Genomic DNA, 16,803 nt, shown 5'->3' with positions numbered 1-16,803 from the left:
CTTTTGTTAAATGGATTATCACAAGGCTGCAAAAGCTTTGAAAGTAAAAACACATCCAATGAAAACACTGAGGTTTCTAGATAAGGAACTGACCTTTACAAGTTTCACAATGTGCATCTCTGGACTGGCACAATGTAATTGCTTTGACAACAGTGTCTGGCAGTACCGGGACATAGTACCTCCTCAGGTCAGGCTTGCCACAGTGGTAGGTAGCAATTCAGGCGCTAGTAATTTGGCTTTAGATGTTTTCTGTGCTGTTGAGGGCATATACTGGACTAACTTGTTTCACAAAGACTTAAAAGTCTTTGCAAGAGCTCTTTGGTTGGGGCAGTTAGGGATTTTCCCTTCATATTCTTCACCAACGTTGCTTTTGTTACACTCTTAAAAATAATTTATTTTTAAATCAAACCAAAAAAGATTATTACATTTTAAAGGGACGACCCCAACAAAGTCACTGTTATTTTTCCTCTTTTTGTTGCTGTTGTGCCTGATGGGTGCTGGGGAGTCCTTGGGGCTTTGTTTTCCTCAGGGGGCTAGTCTAGGCTCTCCTTAGCAAGGGCTGTATCACTGAGGCTGCACCAGTCTTTGCTCTGTGGGTAAATGGGAGTGGCATTCTGCAAGAGATGAAGTCTAAATGGGACATCCAGAAATGAGAGACTGTATCAGGAAATCCAGTTACGATTCATGCACGTCACAGCACGGAAGTGGCAAGTGGACTGACCCCCAGAGAAACACCTTTACTGAGTTCCAAGAGCTGAAATAAAGCACTGAAGAATGCCCAGTTTCTGGAATCATAAAGATTTGGCATATTTCATTTTTAATGAGCGATGAAATGTCAGCGTAGTCCTGGCTTGGCATGAAACAGAGCCTTAAAATACCAGAATTTCACATCGATGGGGATTATTTTTACTGCTGGCTGATCAGCGCTCTGGAATGGTACTGGTCAGTCCGCAGCGTGCTCAGTGCTGCGGATGTTTAAGGGGAGTTCATTGTAAAACTCCTCCTGTTTTTTACAAGGTCCATTCTGGCATGTCTTTTACAAACAGGTAAACTGTGCTCAGTCAGACCAAATCATGAGTGGCTCCTGATTTTCACGCCTCCTTTTTAACTAAACCAGAACACCCTGTGCCCGGTAACTTCAAACCGTGAACTCCTTGAAGGCTGCTTGAACTCCTTGAAGGGCGAGGGGGGCTGGGGGCTCGTGGCTCGTGGCCGCCCCGGCCCGTTCCCCTCAACGCTCCCCTCGGTACCGAAGCATGACCGGCCTCGTCCCCCTTCCGCCGGGGCGGAACTGTCTCAGCCCGCTGCCGTGGCCCTGGTGGGAGGCCGCTGGCAGACCCGGCCGAACGGCTGGAGCAGAGGCCGCGGGCATCTGGGGAGGGTCCGGCGGGGATCGCACCGCCCCCGGGAGGCCCCGCCGTGCCCTCCTGCAGGCGGCTTGGCGGCGGGCAGCTGCCCGGGCCGGTAGGCGCCGCTGCTCGCCGGGCTGAGCTCCGGCCGCCCGCCCCGGCCCGCCGCCCTCAGACGGCCGCCGCGGCGGGGGCGGGGCGACGCGCGGCGCTGCAGTCTTGTCGCTGTCGCGTTGGCTGCCGCGCCCGTCGCTCCCAGTGCCCCCGGCGCGCCATTGGCCGCGCGGGGCACGGGGATCTTCCCCCCTCGCCTCGACGTACCAGGGAGACCCCGCCCACATTCCACAGCTGGAGCCACGCGGGCGCCGAGCGCCGAGCGCCGATTGGGCCGGGGCCCGCCGGCCTGCCGCGCTCCGCGCTTCGGATTGGCGGCTTCGGTTGCGGGGGCGGGCTGCGGCCGCGGGGCGGGGCGGGGGCGCGGCGCGCAGCTGGCGGGGTGACCCGCCCGCCCCGGTGCCCGCACACTCCTGGTAGCGGCGGGGACGCGGCCTCAGCGCGGCGTTGGGCCCACCAGCGGGGCGGAGAGCGGAGGACGAGCGAGCGGCTCCGCGGCCTATGGGAGCGGGCGGCGCGGCGTGAGCTGGGCGCCGCGGGTGGGCAGGGGGCAGGCGAGAGGGCGGCGGATCTACCGGCGAGGGTGCCCCGTTGCTCGCGGCCGCCATGGAGGTGTGCGAGAACGGCGGGGAGCAGCCGCTGCTGCACTGGGACCGCAAGCTGAGCGAGCTGTGCGAGCCCGCCGACCCCGACACCCTGCTGTGCCACACGGTGAGAGCGGCGGGCAGGCGGCGGGGCCGCGACCGTGGGGCGGCTGCCGGGGCCGCTGCCCGGCGGGAGCCGCCGGGCGGGCGGGGGTGGGGCGGCTGCGGCGGACCCCGCGGGCGGCCGCGTTTGGGGGGCCGTGCCGAGAGTCGTCGTGTCGGGCGGCCCGGGCCTCCCCCTGGGGCTGGGGGTCCCAGCGGGCGCGGAGGCCGGTGCCAGGCGGCCAGGGGCGCCGGGGCCGTAGGTCTTCGGCTGGCAGGTGCCGGCCCGCCGCCTCTCCGCGGCCCTCCCCCACCCGCGGGCCCGGGTCCCGTGGCAGCGAGGGGCCCCCGGGCGGGCGTCGGGGCCGCGGCTCGCCTCGTCCGTCCCGGGTGCCGCAGCTTCCTGCCGGGCGCGGTGCTGGCAGCTCCGGGGTCCCGCGGCCCGCCCGCCGTCCCGGTCCCCCTCCGCGGGCCGGAGCCCAGCCCGGGCCTCGCCGCTTCCCCGGTGCGGGCCCCGCTCCTCCCCGCCGGGGCCCCGCTTCCCCCTCGGCGCTGCCCGCTTCTCCCGGCGCCGCCTCCCAGAGTCGCCGGCCGTGTCCGCCGCTCCAAAGCGGAGCTCCCTCGGCACCGTCCTGGCCTCCCCCCGCGCAGGAAGGAAGCGGCGGAGGGGCCGGCTGCGGCCGGGGCGGCGGCGGGAGCCGAGGGGCTCGCTTCACCCCGGCGCTCAGGGGTGGTCTTTAGCCTTCGTGCCGGTGTCGGAAAAGTTTGCTGTCCCGTAAGACGTGCTATGGCGGGTCTCTTAAAGACGTCCGTGAAGTCCTTGCTTCAGTGGCTGAAGGGTTAGAGCATCAAGTTTTGCTGATTGTTTACGATTTTTTTTAGCTGGAGTCCCCAGATTTTTTTGTTGTGCAGAATGCATAGTTAGGGCTGTCTCAAGGGAATGTGTCTTACATCTGCTCGGTTGTTCCTCTGTTAACCTGGAAGCTTTTTGCAAGCACTGAGATACAGCTTTATAAAGCTGTGTTAGGTGCACATCCCAAGTGCAAGTGAGCCGGCCTGCTTGGGGACGGCGTGTGCAGGACTCCTGGCCCGCTGTGCAAGGCACGGGGCGGGACGGCTTGGTGCAGCCGTTGAGCCCGTGATGGGATGGAGACCCGGTATAACATGGTGGTGGTGGCCGGTGTGCAGCAGAGCACCTGGGGAAAAGTGCTTGGCAGGTGCTGGCACATGCTCAGCCTTGGGCTCTTGCACCTAAGAGTGAGTGATGTGCAACTACAGTCACGCCCCGGAGAGGGACCGGCCTCTTCTTGTGGGAGCAGTGGTGATCCCACCGCACGATGTGTGGTGAGGCAGTGTGCAGGCACTGGCAAAGATCTTGGTGTTAGTCTTGAAAGGCAAACAAGGAAAATCTTATTTGCTGTGTACAGTACACAGTGGCCTTACTGATCCGGGATCACGTCCATCACAAGCTCCAAACCTTGTTTCAGCAGGAAGCGAGTCTGCTGCACGAGTGACTGTCTTTGAATGTTGTTTGGCTTCTTTGTCTTTAAAAATTCTTGGACTTTCTTGCGCAATGTGTATCTTTTGGGGAAAAGCAATCATATGTTATGCTGGGTTGTTTTTTTTTAAAGAGCTAGAAGGAGCACTTAGCAAGGGAAAGCTCTTCTTTCAGACAGGTTTTTTTCATGTGTTTTTGCTTTAACAAGACACATTATTTAACGAGATGAATGTTATGAAAGAAATGGGAGGCTCTTTGGAGAGTGTTCCTGCTCAAATTTTATGTTTGTGCTGGCATGCTTCTTCCTGCTTTGTTTAGATCCTTGTGATGAGAATGGAGTTGACTCTCTTTAACTTTTGTTTTCTTATTTAGTGTTCCCTTATTTTTTCTTAATTAGTGTCCTGAGGGATATCTTGTGCTTAGGCTTGAACTTGTGGCTGCAGTGACTTAGATATGTGTGTTTTGTGCCCTGTTTCAAGGAGCCTGGGACTTGGTTTTAAGTGTAGCTTGAGAAACAAAACTTCCATCCACCAGACAGCCAGGGTATGTGGTGCTTTGCCCTCTGCTCTTCTCAAGTGTTATTGGGGATTTTAAACTTCAAATGCTATGATGATGGCTTTGTTGTGAGAGGCAGCGCATAACTGGGTCTGCGAAAACTTGGGCTATGACCCCCTTTTTTGGGAGTGACAGTCTACCTTGATTTGTTTGTGTGATCTTTTTTGGTTGTTTTTAGGAGTTTAAGACTTCTTCAGGGATTGTCTAGAAGTCAAATAAAAAGTATGAAATCAATGTATCTTTTTGCGTTGTTTTTGGAATTCTTTTGAAAGAAGCAATCAGTAAAAAAAAAGGCTACTAAATGCTGTGGATAAAGTAGGTATAGTGAGGTATTAGGATCTTTAGAGGCAAAAAGTAGTTTTCTGAAATTAACATTCTTGGGGGCGGGGGGGGATGGGGGAGAGCATATGTTTCTGCCTGTTGAACTTTTTTATTTTGCAAAGTGCCTCCTGCTATGTGGAGGAAAACACTGTACTTGATATCATGAAACACAAGTTCTTCATTTACCTCTGGCCAAAACTTCATAGAATCAGTTTAAAAAATAAAAAAACCAAACCCTCTAGATGAAACATCTGTTCTTCTACTGGCTTATGCTTTTCATCTGGGAGGACTGGTTTGACCCAGCTGTTTCTACAGTGTCTGTAAACTTACTGCAGGGTGTTTCTGAAAAGACTGAGGTGATGAGAAGACTCTCCTATGCTCCTGCCTGCACAAGTGCCCACCACCTGTGCTGTCATCCTTATGGCCTCATGGCATCTTGGTCTTTGCACAGTCCCAAGGTGTCCCATAGCTGGATGTGCCAGTCTCCATTCATGGAAACTTCTTGGGATAGTCATGCAGCCCTAGGAGTGTGAGCGGAACTGGTGAGAGGGAGGAGCGAGAAGATGAGGATGGTGGAGGGGAGAACTTACAAGCAGGAAGAGGGATCACTGTCCTGTGGCAGTCAGACCCTTGTTTGCAGAAAGGCGAAGTTGAGAATACTATGCCAGCTGCCTTTTGTGTATTTTAAGTTAAATTTTAACCTTTTTATGACCATAGAGGCTGTTCCTGGGTCTAGTTGATTTGAAGCTAGTACGCAAGTGTGAAAGTATGCATACGCTTAAAAACTTGACCTCTATTTTAAACTGTTCCAACCTGCCTTAATTACCAGGGCTGAAATTCAGTCTCCTGGGGATTTACATTTCTCTTTAACAGCTGATGATTTCAGCAGCACCTGAAGCCATGTGAGGAGCGGTTCCCTCACTCAGCTGGTGCTGTCTATGATACCATCAGCTGCGCTGGCAGAAAGTGGGACCTCGAGCTGCTCAGCTCTGGTGTTGGCAGGCAGCAGTCCTTGAGGTGGCTCATTAAAAGTCTTCATAGTTTACGGTAATCACCTGGATACCAGATAGCTTTATAGTGGTTATTTTTCCAGTGTGCCTTAGTTTCCTGTCTAAGAAAACGCTGAAAGGTTTCCCAGAGGTGTGTTCATGGTATATGTGATGTGTCTGCATATATAATCTTTACGTGCTCTGTAGCTTGTTATGATTGTGTGTTGGTCATACTATAAGCTGGCATTATGCAAGGCATTATTATTAGTATATGCTTTTGCTTTTTCCTGGCAGCCAAGCAGAAAGGAAGCACAAAGTCTGCCACTACCCACAGGGAGCAGAAGCATGGCCAGGTTGGAGACACTTCACCTTCTTGCTGCTGCAGTTAACTTCCTGTAGCATGCAGGCAGGCTAGGAGCGAGAGAGCTCTGCTTGCGGCTGTGGTTGGAGTTGATCCGCAGTTGTACGTGGCCCAGCTGGGACATCTTCAGTGACAAATCTGAGATGTGATGTAGATTGATAAGTCTGACAAACACACTGTGAAATGCCACCTACCTGTCCCATTGATGTATGGGAACTGAAAAGCAGCTGGTCCTTATGAGCCTTTGACATGTAAAACCTCCTTATTTAATAGTGAGAAGGCAGTCTTTTTCTTTTTTTTTTTTTTTAATCCCACTTTCATGGTTATTTTAACACATTAGCAGCTGGTTGCTGCTTCTGGATGGTAGCAAAATGCAGCTCAACATAAGTATGACTCGGGTCTTGGCATGGCAGATACAGAACTGCACCTGCTCTGCAGGTAAGTCAGGGCAGCGGCTGGCTTAAATATTTAGGTCTAAATTCCCAGATGTCATGTCCTGAGTGTACTGATGATGAGTGGTTAACTAGAAGATACTTCAAATATTAAGTAGTCTAAACTGCTTATTTTTGAAAGAGCCCGACTATTGAACTTGAAGCTCATATAAAAAAATTGAAACACCTCAAATAACCTATTGCTGATGCCATTGTCTGAGCAGTGTTTGAGCTCAGCAAGCCTGTTGCTGTGTTGCTGGTGATGCTGTGGGCAGCTCAGCCCTGGAATATGGGTGCAGCGTAGGTTGGCATGAGTGGTGGAGGTGTCCCAGGCCTCGGCTACCAAATTGCTATCTCCCTGCAAGAGCAAAAACAAAGTGATCAGCTCCTGAAGATTGGTGTTCAGTGGTGTCGGAGTTCAGGGTTGTGATCATTATCTCAGACAAGTTGGGGAAACTTTGAGCTGGCCTTCTTTCCTCAGATAAAAATTGCCCATTACAAGCTTCTGAACCTCACTGGAAGCTTGCTGTGACTAATTTCCTCTGCCACAAAAATGATGGTCGCTCTGTTACTTGGTGTTCTGATGACTTCTGCAGAAATGCTGTCTCAGCTGTCAGGGATTGCTTCTAGTTTTTGGCGTACAGCAGTGGTGATAATTAATTTAAATGGATGACAATGCTTGATTTTTACAATCTGTGTATTTAATTAGAAGTTGCAGTTGCTGCAGCATGTATGGATGTGGAGCTGACTGTGTCTTGTTTTCTGGTGGCTGCATGTAGCTGTCTAAAATCTGTTGTCAGTAGAGTTTGATCAGTTTTTAAGGGGGGAGGAGATGCTTTGTTTATTTGAAAGTGGAGTTTGGCCTGTTGCCCACTGACCAGGAAGCTGAAATCTCTTGACATCTCTTTTCTTCTTGATACACCTGCATATGGAGGACCAGACAGCTAACTAGGTGACATATTTTTAAAGCCAGTACTTCCAAGGATTTTGCCAAAATCCATCAGTAAAAAGGGGAAATGTGAAAATCAGATTTTTGAATAGTTGTATATAGACTTTGTACAAAGCAGTGGTGTTAAATTTTGAGAACGGGTTTCCATTTAAAGAAAAAGTCAGGGTCACAACTGCTGAACAGCAGAACTAGTTGTATTTAGTGCATTGTACTGAAAGGCACACCCCACCTGGTGTGTTCCCAAATTTGAATAAGAAAACCACCCCTTTGCCAAGGGACATGTCAAGTACTGGTAACGGGTCTAAATGATCTACAGTTCCTCTAAAAGCTGAGATGAACACAAGTGGGATACTTTGAAACTTTACCCTCCCGTTTTCTGATAGTTAAAATTAGAAAAATAAAGATACTGAGCTGCTGGCTGGTTTCATTTGGATGGGCTGTAACTGTATAGTGAAGTACTTGATCCGCAGTGGCGATGGGAGCTGGAAAAAATGTTAGCCTGTCCTGGGACTCTCTTTGAAGTGTGGTAGATAAGAATGAGCCAGTGTTTAATGTACAAAAACAGTATTTTTTTTCCTGATGGATGTGGGCTGATCTGCACTATCCTCTGTGAATGTTTCCTTACTTTGGAAAGCCAGTTAAGTGTGGAGCAGGTCATATGTGATAATTGTGGTAAAAGAATTTCATTCATGGTGTTACCAGACAGGGTTTTCCTGTGTCTGGAGTTGCTGAAGTTATCTACAGGGATGGGGGGAACTTGTGCTCTTTGCAGGTCTTTGTTCTGTGAAGACTCCCTTTGGCGTCTTTCATAGCTGGAGGTTAAGTAAGCTTCCTTTATTCCTGAGGTGAAAGGGGGTGACCAGTTTTTTATTAAAACAGTTTCACTTTTTAGGATCATCTGTCTGTGAAGGAGGCTGACCTGACTTTGCTGCAGATCCCAGATGGGGGTGTGGAGTTTGATTTGATCTGTGTCCCTCTTGCTCTCTGATGGACTGACTTCAGCTGCAGCAGTTCAGGCTGCTTGGGTGGAATGTAGGAATGTTGTCAGAACATGCAGGGATGAGATGAAGACAGCTAAGGTCCATTTAGAATTAAATCTGGCAAAGTATGTCGAAGACAACAAGAAGAGCTTCAAAGTACATCAGTAGGAAAAGGATGACTAGGGGAAATGTGGGCCTGCTACTGAATGAGGTGGGTGCCCTGGTGTTGAAGGACACAGAGAAGGTGGAGTTTATGAATGCACCTTTGCTTCAGTCTTTACAGCTAAGGTCAGCCCTCAGGAATCCCAGACCCTGGGAACAAGAGAGAAGGTCTGGAGAAAGGAAAACTTTCCCTTGGTTGTGAAAGATAGGATTAGAGATCATTTAGGGAAGCCTGACACCCACAAATCCATGGGCCCTGATAGCATGCACCCCCAAGTGCTGAGGGAGGTGTCAGATGTTATTGCTGAGCCACTCAGCATCATCTTTGAAAGCTCATGGAGTAGAGGAGAGGTGCCTGAGGACTGGAGGAAAGCCAGTGTCACTCCAGCCTTCAAAAAAGGCAAGAAGGTGCACCCAGGAAACTACAGGCCAGTCAGCCTCACCTCTGTCCCTAGAAAGGTGATGGAACAGCTCATCCTGGAGGTCGTGTCTAAGCATGTGGAGGAATGTGGAGGAAAAGAGGGTTATCTGGGTAGGCAACATGGATTCACCAAGGGGAAATCATGCCTCACCGACCTGATAGACTTCTGTGATGGAGCGAATGTCTGGCTAGGTGAGGGAAGAGTGGTAAACGCTGTCTGCCTTGACCTCAGCAAGGCCTTTGACACTGTCTCCCATAGCATCCTCATAGGTAAGCTCAGGCAGTGTGGGTTGGATGAGTGGGCAGCGAGCTGGGCTGAGAACTGGCTGAATGGCAGAGCTCAGAGGGCTGTGACCAGCAGCACGGAGTCCAGCTGGGGGCCTGTAGCCAGTGGTGTTCCCTGGGGGTCAGCACTGGGTCCGGTCCTGCTCAACTGACCATCAGTGACCTGAATGCAGGGTCAGAGGGTGCCCTCAGCAAGTTTGCTGAAGATACAGAGCTGGGAGGAGCAGGTGATACACCAGGGGCTGCGCTGCCATTCAGCGAGACCTGGACAGGCTGGAGCATTGGGCAGAGAGGAACCTGATGGAGTTCACCAAAGGCAAGTTCAGGGTCCTGCCCCCAGGGAGGAACAGCCCCACGCACCAGCACAGGCTGGGGCTGACCTGCTGGGAGGTGGCTCTGCAGAGAAGGACCTGGGAGTCCTGGTGGACAGCAAGTTGCCCACGAGCCAGCCGTGTGCCCGTGTGGCCAAGGTGGCCAGTGGGACCCTGGGGTGCATCAGGAGGAGCGTGGCCAGCAGGTGAGGGAGGTGATCCTGCCCCTCTGCTCTGCCCTGGTGGGGCCGCACCTGGAGTGCCGTGCCCAGTGCTGGGCTCCCCAGTTCAAGGGAGACAGGGAACTGCTGGGGAGGGTCCAGCAGAGGGCTGCCAAGGTAATTGGGGGACTGGAGCATCTCCCTCGTGGGGAAAGGCTGAGAGAGCTGGGCCTGTGGAGCCTGGAGAGGAGAAGGCTGAGGAGATCCTACCAGTGTCTACTAATATCTTAAGGGTGAGTGCCAGGAGGATGGGGCCAGGCTCTTTTCAGTGGTGCCCAGTGACAGGGCAAGGGGCAACAGGCACAAATTGTGACACAGGAATTTCCATCTGAATATGAGGAAAAGCTTCTTTACTTTGGGGATGACAGAGCACTGGAAGAGGCTGCCCAGAGAGGCTGTGGGGTCTCCTTCTCTGGAGACATTCAAAACCTGCCTGGATGTGACTGTGCAACCTGCTGTGGGTGAGCCTGCTTTAGCAGGGGGTTTGGACCAGATGATCTCCAGAGATCCCTGGTAACCCCAAGCATTCTGTGATTTTCACTTGATTTCTTCTCCTATGCAAATCTGCCTTTATGCATTTTCTTGTACACTGTGAGATCAGATCATCTTTGTGCCAGCTGTGACAAAATTAAAATAAATACAAAAATAAAGAGGCCTTTGACCAATGTACCACCAGCTTTGACTGCCTCTTTGCTTGTCTCTGTTTCTTGCTGTGTGGCTGTCACCTGTAACACCACCTGGCAAAGCCACTTGGTGTCTGAGCTGTCTGGCAGGGAAGTAGCTACTGCAGAATAACATTGCTTCAGTGCTTTAGGTGCCACTGTGTGCAGCAGGACTGTACTGTCATGGCACAAGATGGTGCCCCTGGGCTTGAGGGGCTTATAGGCTTCCCTTTAACAGTTGGTTTTTTTTCAGAGCTGTGCTAGCATGGTTGTGCTCATCTTTGTTATGGCAGGACCAGGGGGATGTCTGCTTGGTAAGCTGGTACCTTGTCAGCAGCATGGCTCCCATGGCCCTGCTCATGCAAGGGCTGCAGATCTACCCAGAACTGTGAGTAGGGACTGAGGCACCTAGCTTGGGCTGTGTCTTGCTAGCTGCTCATCCCTCCAGAGCTGCGTGGTCTGTGTCGCCATGGTGCCCCAGCTACCGAAGTACCTCTGAGATACTTGGTTGTTGCTTTGAAAGTGAAGAGATGGTCCTTTGAGAGTAGCTCGCTGACCGGGCAAGTTACCTTGTTGGTTCTGCACTTGCAGATAGATGCTGCTCTTTTGTGCTGTTTCCAAATACCAGGCCCTGCTGTCCTTAGTGATATCTGTATTCCTTCCTCCCTGCATTCCCAAAAGCTGTTTTCTTGTTGCTTTGTAATACATGGTTTAAACAGCAATCACTTGTTCCCTCTGTCTTGGGCTGCTTCTTTCCCTTTTGGAGAAGGATTTTTCTGTGGGTGAGACTCGAGTAACTACTGATAGCTGGTCAGATAGGATGACTAACCTAGCTTGGTGGCGTTTTTCACAGGCTGTATTGGTTGCCTACCCTGAGCTTACAAGGCTCTTCCTTTAACTCCTCAGATTCCTTGGAGCAGCTTTCTTTTTCCAGGGGAGATTGGCTTCTGGATTGGTCCCCAAGAGGCTCTTTTACAGTAGAGCTCTGCATCTGCTTTTTCAAGGAGGGCACATTCATTTCTGCTGTTGCTTCCCATTCATCTCTCTCTGAATCATGGAGATGAAAAATCGGTACTATTTGGATGCCCTTTGGCTGTGCTTTTTCTGGGTTACAAGACCTGACAGTGCAGTTCTGCACCTGGACATAACCACAGGCTGTTGTGGCAGCTGCCTGGGAACTCATCCAGTTTTAAAATTACTTTCTTGCAAGAAATTAGCTTTCGGGGGTATCAGTTTCCTGATGCAGCTTACCATGTAGCAGCCCAGATGCTGATGTGAGAGGGCAGGTAGGAATATTTGGCTGGGGAAGGGGTGGCGGAACAATATTTTGGCCTAAAGGAATGTGCTGTGGGAATAGTCTGGGTGACTTTATGGGTTGTGCTTAGATGTAATCCTGATGTGTGCATGTGTGTGTTTTATTTGATACCAGTGAACTGTTATTTGGATGTCACTGGAAAGAAAGGAGATTACCTGGAGGGAGGCAGTTGTTCAGGGATGAATAGGAAAAAGGGTTGTTTGGGAAGAGTATGTGTATATAGCAAGAGAAATGGACAGACCTGAGGCTCAAAGAAGCACTGATGCTGGGACTGGTTGATGGTAGTGCCACCCCTCCATGATGCTGAGTGTTGGTGACAAGTGGAGGCTGTCTTGGATGATACATTTTTTTTTTCTTGTATAAATGTGAAAGAAACAGTGTGTGAAAAATAAACTTGGCTTAGGGCCATGTTTTTACTGGCAAATATGTTACCCTTTCACCTCACTTAAGCAAGTAATAGACAGTAAAGACAACAAGTCAGAAGTGGTGAGGTTTAATAAGGTGTAGCAGAGGTGGGCATCATGTCCGCTGTCTCCAGTCTGAGATGCTGAGCTCTTTATAGCAGGGACTGTCATTATCTTTGTGAGCTGTAAAACATAGCTTGCAACTGCAGAAGAGAGAGCTATCAAACTGAGTTATATCTCAGTGTTAAATGCATACAGGAAAGATATAAATGCTCTATCAAGTAAGGAGTGCTCCCTCTCATGAGAGAGAGTTGGGAATCAGAAAAGGCAATGTGAGGAAAAAAAGGAAAGGCTGGTTAACTGGGAGAGACCTGAATTACTAGAGGTGCTCCCATAGCTGCCATCTATCCAAATGTGTAGCTTAATAGTGCCAGTGACCTCTCTGTGCCTTGGAAACTACTCACTTTTTTTTTTTTGCCATCTGCTGCTAACTGGCTTTCAATCTTCTGTACGTGATCTGGCTCTGCTGTGGTGACAAGCAAAACCCTAATGGAAAAATGTGACACCCACTTCATCTCTTCCTTCTCTGTCAGGGAAAGACATTCCCCTGCAGCCATGCTGGGGCTGGCTTTGTCCTTTCACACAATCTGTTAGAGCAGCCTGGTCTCTGTTTCTCGCCCCATATGACTGATAACCTCTCGGGGATCTTTGGGCAGGTGCCTTAGGGAACTTGAGGCCTCCTTCCTGATGTGTCCTGAGCAGAGGTGCAGGAGGAAAGCGAGTTGGTGTTGGTGGAGGCTCTGCCCTGTAGTGTAGGGGTGAAGAGCTATATTGCTGATACACTGCAGTGGCTCACCTGGAGCTGTACATGCTGGGCTCACTCCTCTCCTGCAGCTCTGCTGGGACAAGCCCTGGCTGTTTGGTGACACCCTGGAGGACGTATCTCCCAGTGCTTGCTGGGGTTGAGATTGTCTGCAGAGGTAAGGTGTGTGGTTCCCTTGTGTGCGATGGGCTAATCCGCAACAGAGAGGGGGAAGGTTACTTGCCCTGCACTGAAGATGTTGAATGCTGCCATGATTTTGGATGTGAGCAGGGTCTTAAGTTTGTGACAAAATACTTTTAAGCATGTGGTGGCTTGAAAACATCTTTAAATTGCTGAGATGTACAGTATCCTGTTTAATCTTCCTTCTCCAAAGTTTGGATGTTCTGATGTGAAGGCTTGCAGAAAAGAGTGGAAAAAATAGGCAGGCTCTTTACAGCACTGTATGACAGGAGGATGAGAGAAAACGGACATCAGCTGAAGTGGGAGAGATTCACACTGGTGAGGAAGAGCTGCTTCGTTGTTGGCACTGTAGCTGGGCGCTGGAGCAGGCTGCCCGGAGGGACTGCACAATCTCCTTCAAAGATCTTAAGACTTGACTGGATAAAGTCCTGAGTAACCTGGTCTGAGTTTAGTGCTGACCCTGCTTGGCCAGTAGGCTGGGATGGAGACCACCTGAGCCCTCTTCTAGCTGGAGCTGTGCTGCAGTTCCTTCCATAACAGTCCTGGACCCAAGGCACTGCCTTGCTCAGGTTTAGATACAGCATTGCTAGGCAGTAGTCTGATCCCCAGGTTTTTCATGTCCCTGTTAAACTACTGAATGATTGAGGCTGCTTGGTTTTGCTGACTTTTGTTAGGAAACTTTTCTGATGACCACAGTTTCATAGAGGTAGTGCTTTTGGTGGGTATTTTTTGCAGTTCTGGTTTGGATTTACTGAATGGGGAGAAGGACAACTGAACTGAGTTCCAGCTGTCCTGAGCAAATGCTTGTTTCTGTGCATACATTTTCCTTCTGTGCAGCACACATGATGTGCAGAGTGGTGTGTTAGACTTGTAGTTTGTTTATGCACCTGTAATTTTGTTCAAGATTATCTTGATAAAATTCTGGGCACCTTACCTACTTCCTCTTCTGTCATATGATGTGACTTTGTAAGAGCCTATACTATTTGTTTTAAGGGTGTTTGTCTTGATGCAACCTCCTGCCTATAAGGGTTGCCTACTATCTATGTTATTTCCTTTTTGTGGCTAACCCTGAAACTGTAGGTATGTGGAGAGACCACCCTGTGTAGCAGTTTGTGTGACTAGCTTGGAGGAGGTTTTTTAGACCTAAAACTTGAAAAAACAGCCAACAAAAAACCCCACCCCAAATAAAACAAAACCCGAAGCCCTGAATACAAAGCAGGTCTCTGTTCCTTTACCCCTGCAGTCCTGAAGCAAATTTTGTGCACAATGAGAAGCTTATTCCAAGACTGCGTTTTTCCCAATGGCTTATAGGTTCTTCTGTCGGCTTCAGTAATCTGCTTGCAATGGTTGGATTTTGTGTGGGTTATCTGAAAACATGTATTTTCATTTATGGAGCTTCTGGTACCCACAGAAGAGATTTGTGTGAATATTTGTAGAACCAAAACTCAGGAGCAGTGAAGAGCTGATCTGCATCTCCAGCTTTTCCTTTCAGTAAAAGCAGTGATGTGACTGTTGCCTTTGTAGAAGGCTTGTGATATTATGGACAGGATGAGATCTTTAGGAGGAGCCAAGAGCAAGACGGTAGTTATTTCTTGCAGCCAGATATCTGGCTTTCTTGGATCTGTCCCAGCTCACAAAGGATGAAGACTGAGGAAAATATGACGCCTAAACTTTCAGCCTTCAAACCTCCTAATATGAGGCAGTGGCTGAATTTCTGCAAAACATCTGTCTTTCTCATCACGGGTGTAACTGGCCTAGTCATCAGCACTGATGGTATGTCTTGCTCAAGCTCCTCAGTGCAGCAGCTCCCTTCCCCTCCTCTCCACTGCCCCCACCCCACACAGCTGTGCCCATGACTCAGGGCTGGGGCTAGTGTAGTGTTTGGGGCAGGCTGCTAACTGTTTTCAGAGATCAGGCATAAAGCATAGATTTTATTTTCTTTTTTTTAAAAGAAGAAAACAAAACCAAACTGACCCTGCCTGCATACAGGCATACAGACCCTAATGCATCCTGCGCTCCCTGGTGAAATGCTGCAGGGACTGATGGCTCCTTAGGGATGACCATTTTGGCTGGCTGTGGGCCATCTGCCCTTCCTCTCGTGGGAAAGCATTTCCTCCCTTGCCTCTCCAGACTGATGCGTGCATGTCTGCCTGCCCCCTTCCCTCCCAGCACCCCTGAAGGAGCTGAAGTCGAGACTCCTTGGGATGCCTCCTGCCCACAGTTATCAAAGCAACGACAGCAGGTCTCCAGCGAGCCAGGCAGGGCAGAAGTTGCAGCTGCCGGAGGGCTCCGCATGTGCAAGGGTGCTGCACTGCAGCTCAGCCCGTGGGATGCCCCGGCAGCTGGAAGGCACCTCTGGGGCATGACTCGCTAAAGAAAAAGTCATGGCAGAAGTGAGCTTTGGCTGGTTTTGGGGTGTGAGCTTTCTGAATGCAGAACTTGTCTCTTTCTTATGCCTTGGTGCTTCTGCAGTTCTGTGTTTTATTCAGCTGGTTTGCGCCTCATGGCTTTTGGTGGATGCTGTCGCTTACAAGAAGCTCTAGAAGAGGAAAAAGAAGCCTTACTTTTGTACTTGCCAAGGGTGACCTGTGGCTTCTCATTCAGCTGTACTAATTCAGAGCAAAATTTCAGCTGAATTCCCATTGGCTATTATCTTTCTCCGCTGGTGAACAACAGCAGGGATTCTGCCCTGAGACTTGGGAATGTTTCCCTGTTGCTCGTTTGTTGTGTTGATAGAAATGCATTGCAAAACCACAGGGAAAAGATGGACTTTATGTTGCTGTTTTTTCTTAACTACAAACACGTATGCAAGATCAAAACCAATCAAAAAGTGGCACTGACCTTGAACACTGTGCAGTGAATGTCTTGATTTCTTTTCTAAAAAATTTAAATTAAGGCATTTCACGTCCAGAACATCTTTTTTAGCTTCGATGAAAAAGTCTGGAAGAGAATCATACAGCAGCCCTCTTCTCAGTACCTTGTTTGAAACACCTTTCTGACAGGATTAGTTTTGGGGCTGAAAAAAACCTACAGGGTTTTAAGATGTGGCTTTGATGTTTTAAGAGGGACATTATATGATACGGTATTTGGGATGGAGCTGCAAGGAACCTCTGGAGTCTGATTTTGTTTCAAATTTGCAGGTATTTGAGGTGTAAAAGGAGGTTGGAAATACAGACAAGAATCTGCAGAAACTTGCATTGCTGAAGGCCAAGGGAAAAGGCAATGGAAGCAGTAATGCAGTGCAGAAAGCTGTAAAGCCTGCGTATCAAAGGAGCCAGGGTTGTGCCTGAGGAAGGCCAACTAAATATGCTACTGCCACTTAAACTGGTGTGTAAGGTGTTGAAAAGTGCAGTTTGGGGTGATACATGGAAACCTGGAACGTGTAGCTGTCAGTATGCTACAGTTTAGCTGTGGGCTTTGCAATGAGTTCTTGATACCTGGATATCTGAAAGAGAGGCTAATTTAGGAGAAACCAAAGAACAGCAGCAAAAGTAAGTGGTTGAAGTAGCTGGTTTATGAGGAGAGATTAAAAACATTAAATGTGTGTTGCTTTGACAGGTGATTGGAAGAGGATGTGGAAGTGATATAATCAGAACACTTTGTTAAGCTCACATTAATATTATTTAGGCTTCTTTCTCAGTTTCCTATGATGTATATAATGCAATTTTCGGTATCAGTACCAGAATAGAGAGTCTGAAAACTGGTTTCAGCTGTGGTTCTTGTAACACAGAGATAATGAATGTCATTGTACTCGCAGCAAGAACCCTTCAGAGCATTGTGTTTGGA

General features: G+C 49.7%; 1 protein-coding gene across 2 annotated transcripts in view; it reads left to right on the top strand.

The window, feature by feature from the left end:
- The first annotated feature begins 1,857 nt into the window (after nt 1-1,857).
- Nucleotides 1,858-16,803, top strand: part of CREB3L2 (cAMP responsive element binding protein 3 like 2) — an 85,617-nt gene continuing 70,671 nt past the window's right edge. For both annotated transcript variants that reach the window (XM_055710832.1, XM_055710831.1), the window contains exon 1: nt 1,858-2,174. In XM_055710832.1, the coding sequence (XP_055566807.1) occupies nt 2,070-2,174 (105 nt within the window). In that variant the 5' untranslated portion in view covers nt 1,858-2,069. The remainder of the gene's footprint in view (nt 2,175-16,803) is intronic.

Source organism: Falco cherrug, chromosome 5, assembly GCF_023634085.1.
Source record: "Falco cherrug isolate bFalChe1 chromosome 5, bFalChe1.pri, whole genome shotgun sequence".
Taxonomy (NCBI): Eukaryota; Metazoa; Chordata; class Aves; order Falconiformes; family Falconidae; genus Falco; species Falco cherrug.
This window is presented reverse-complemented; position numbering and strand designations above follow the sequence as displayed.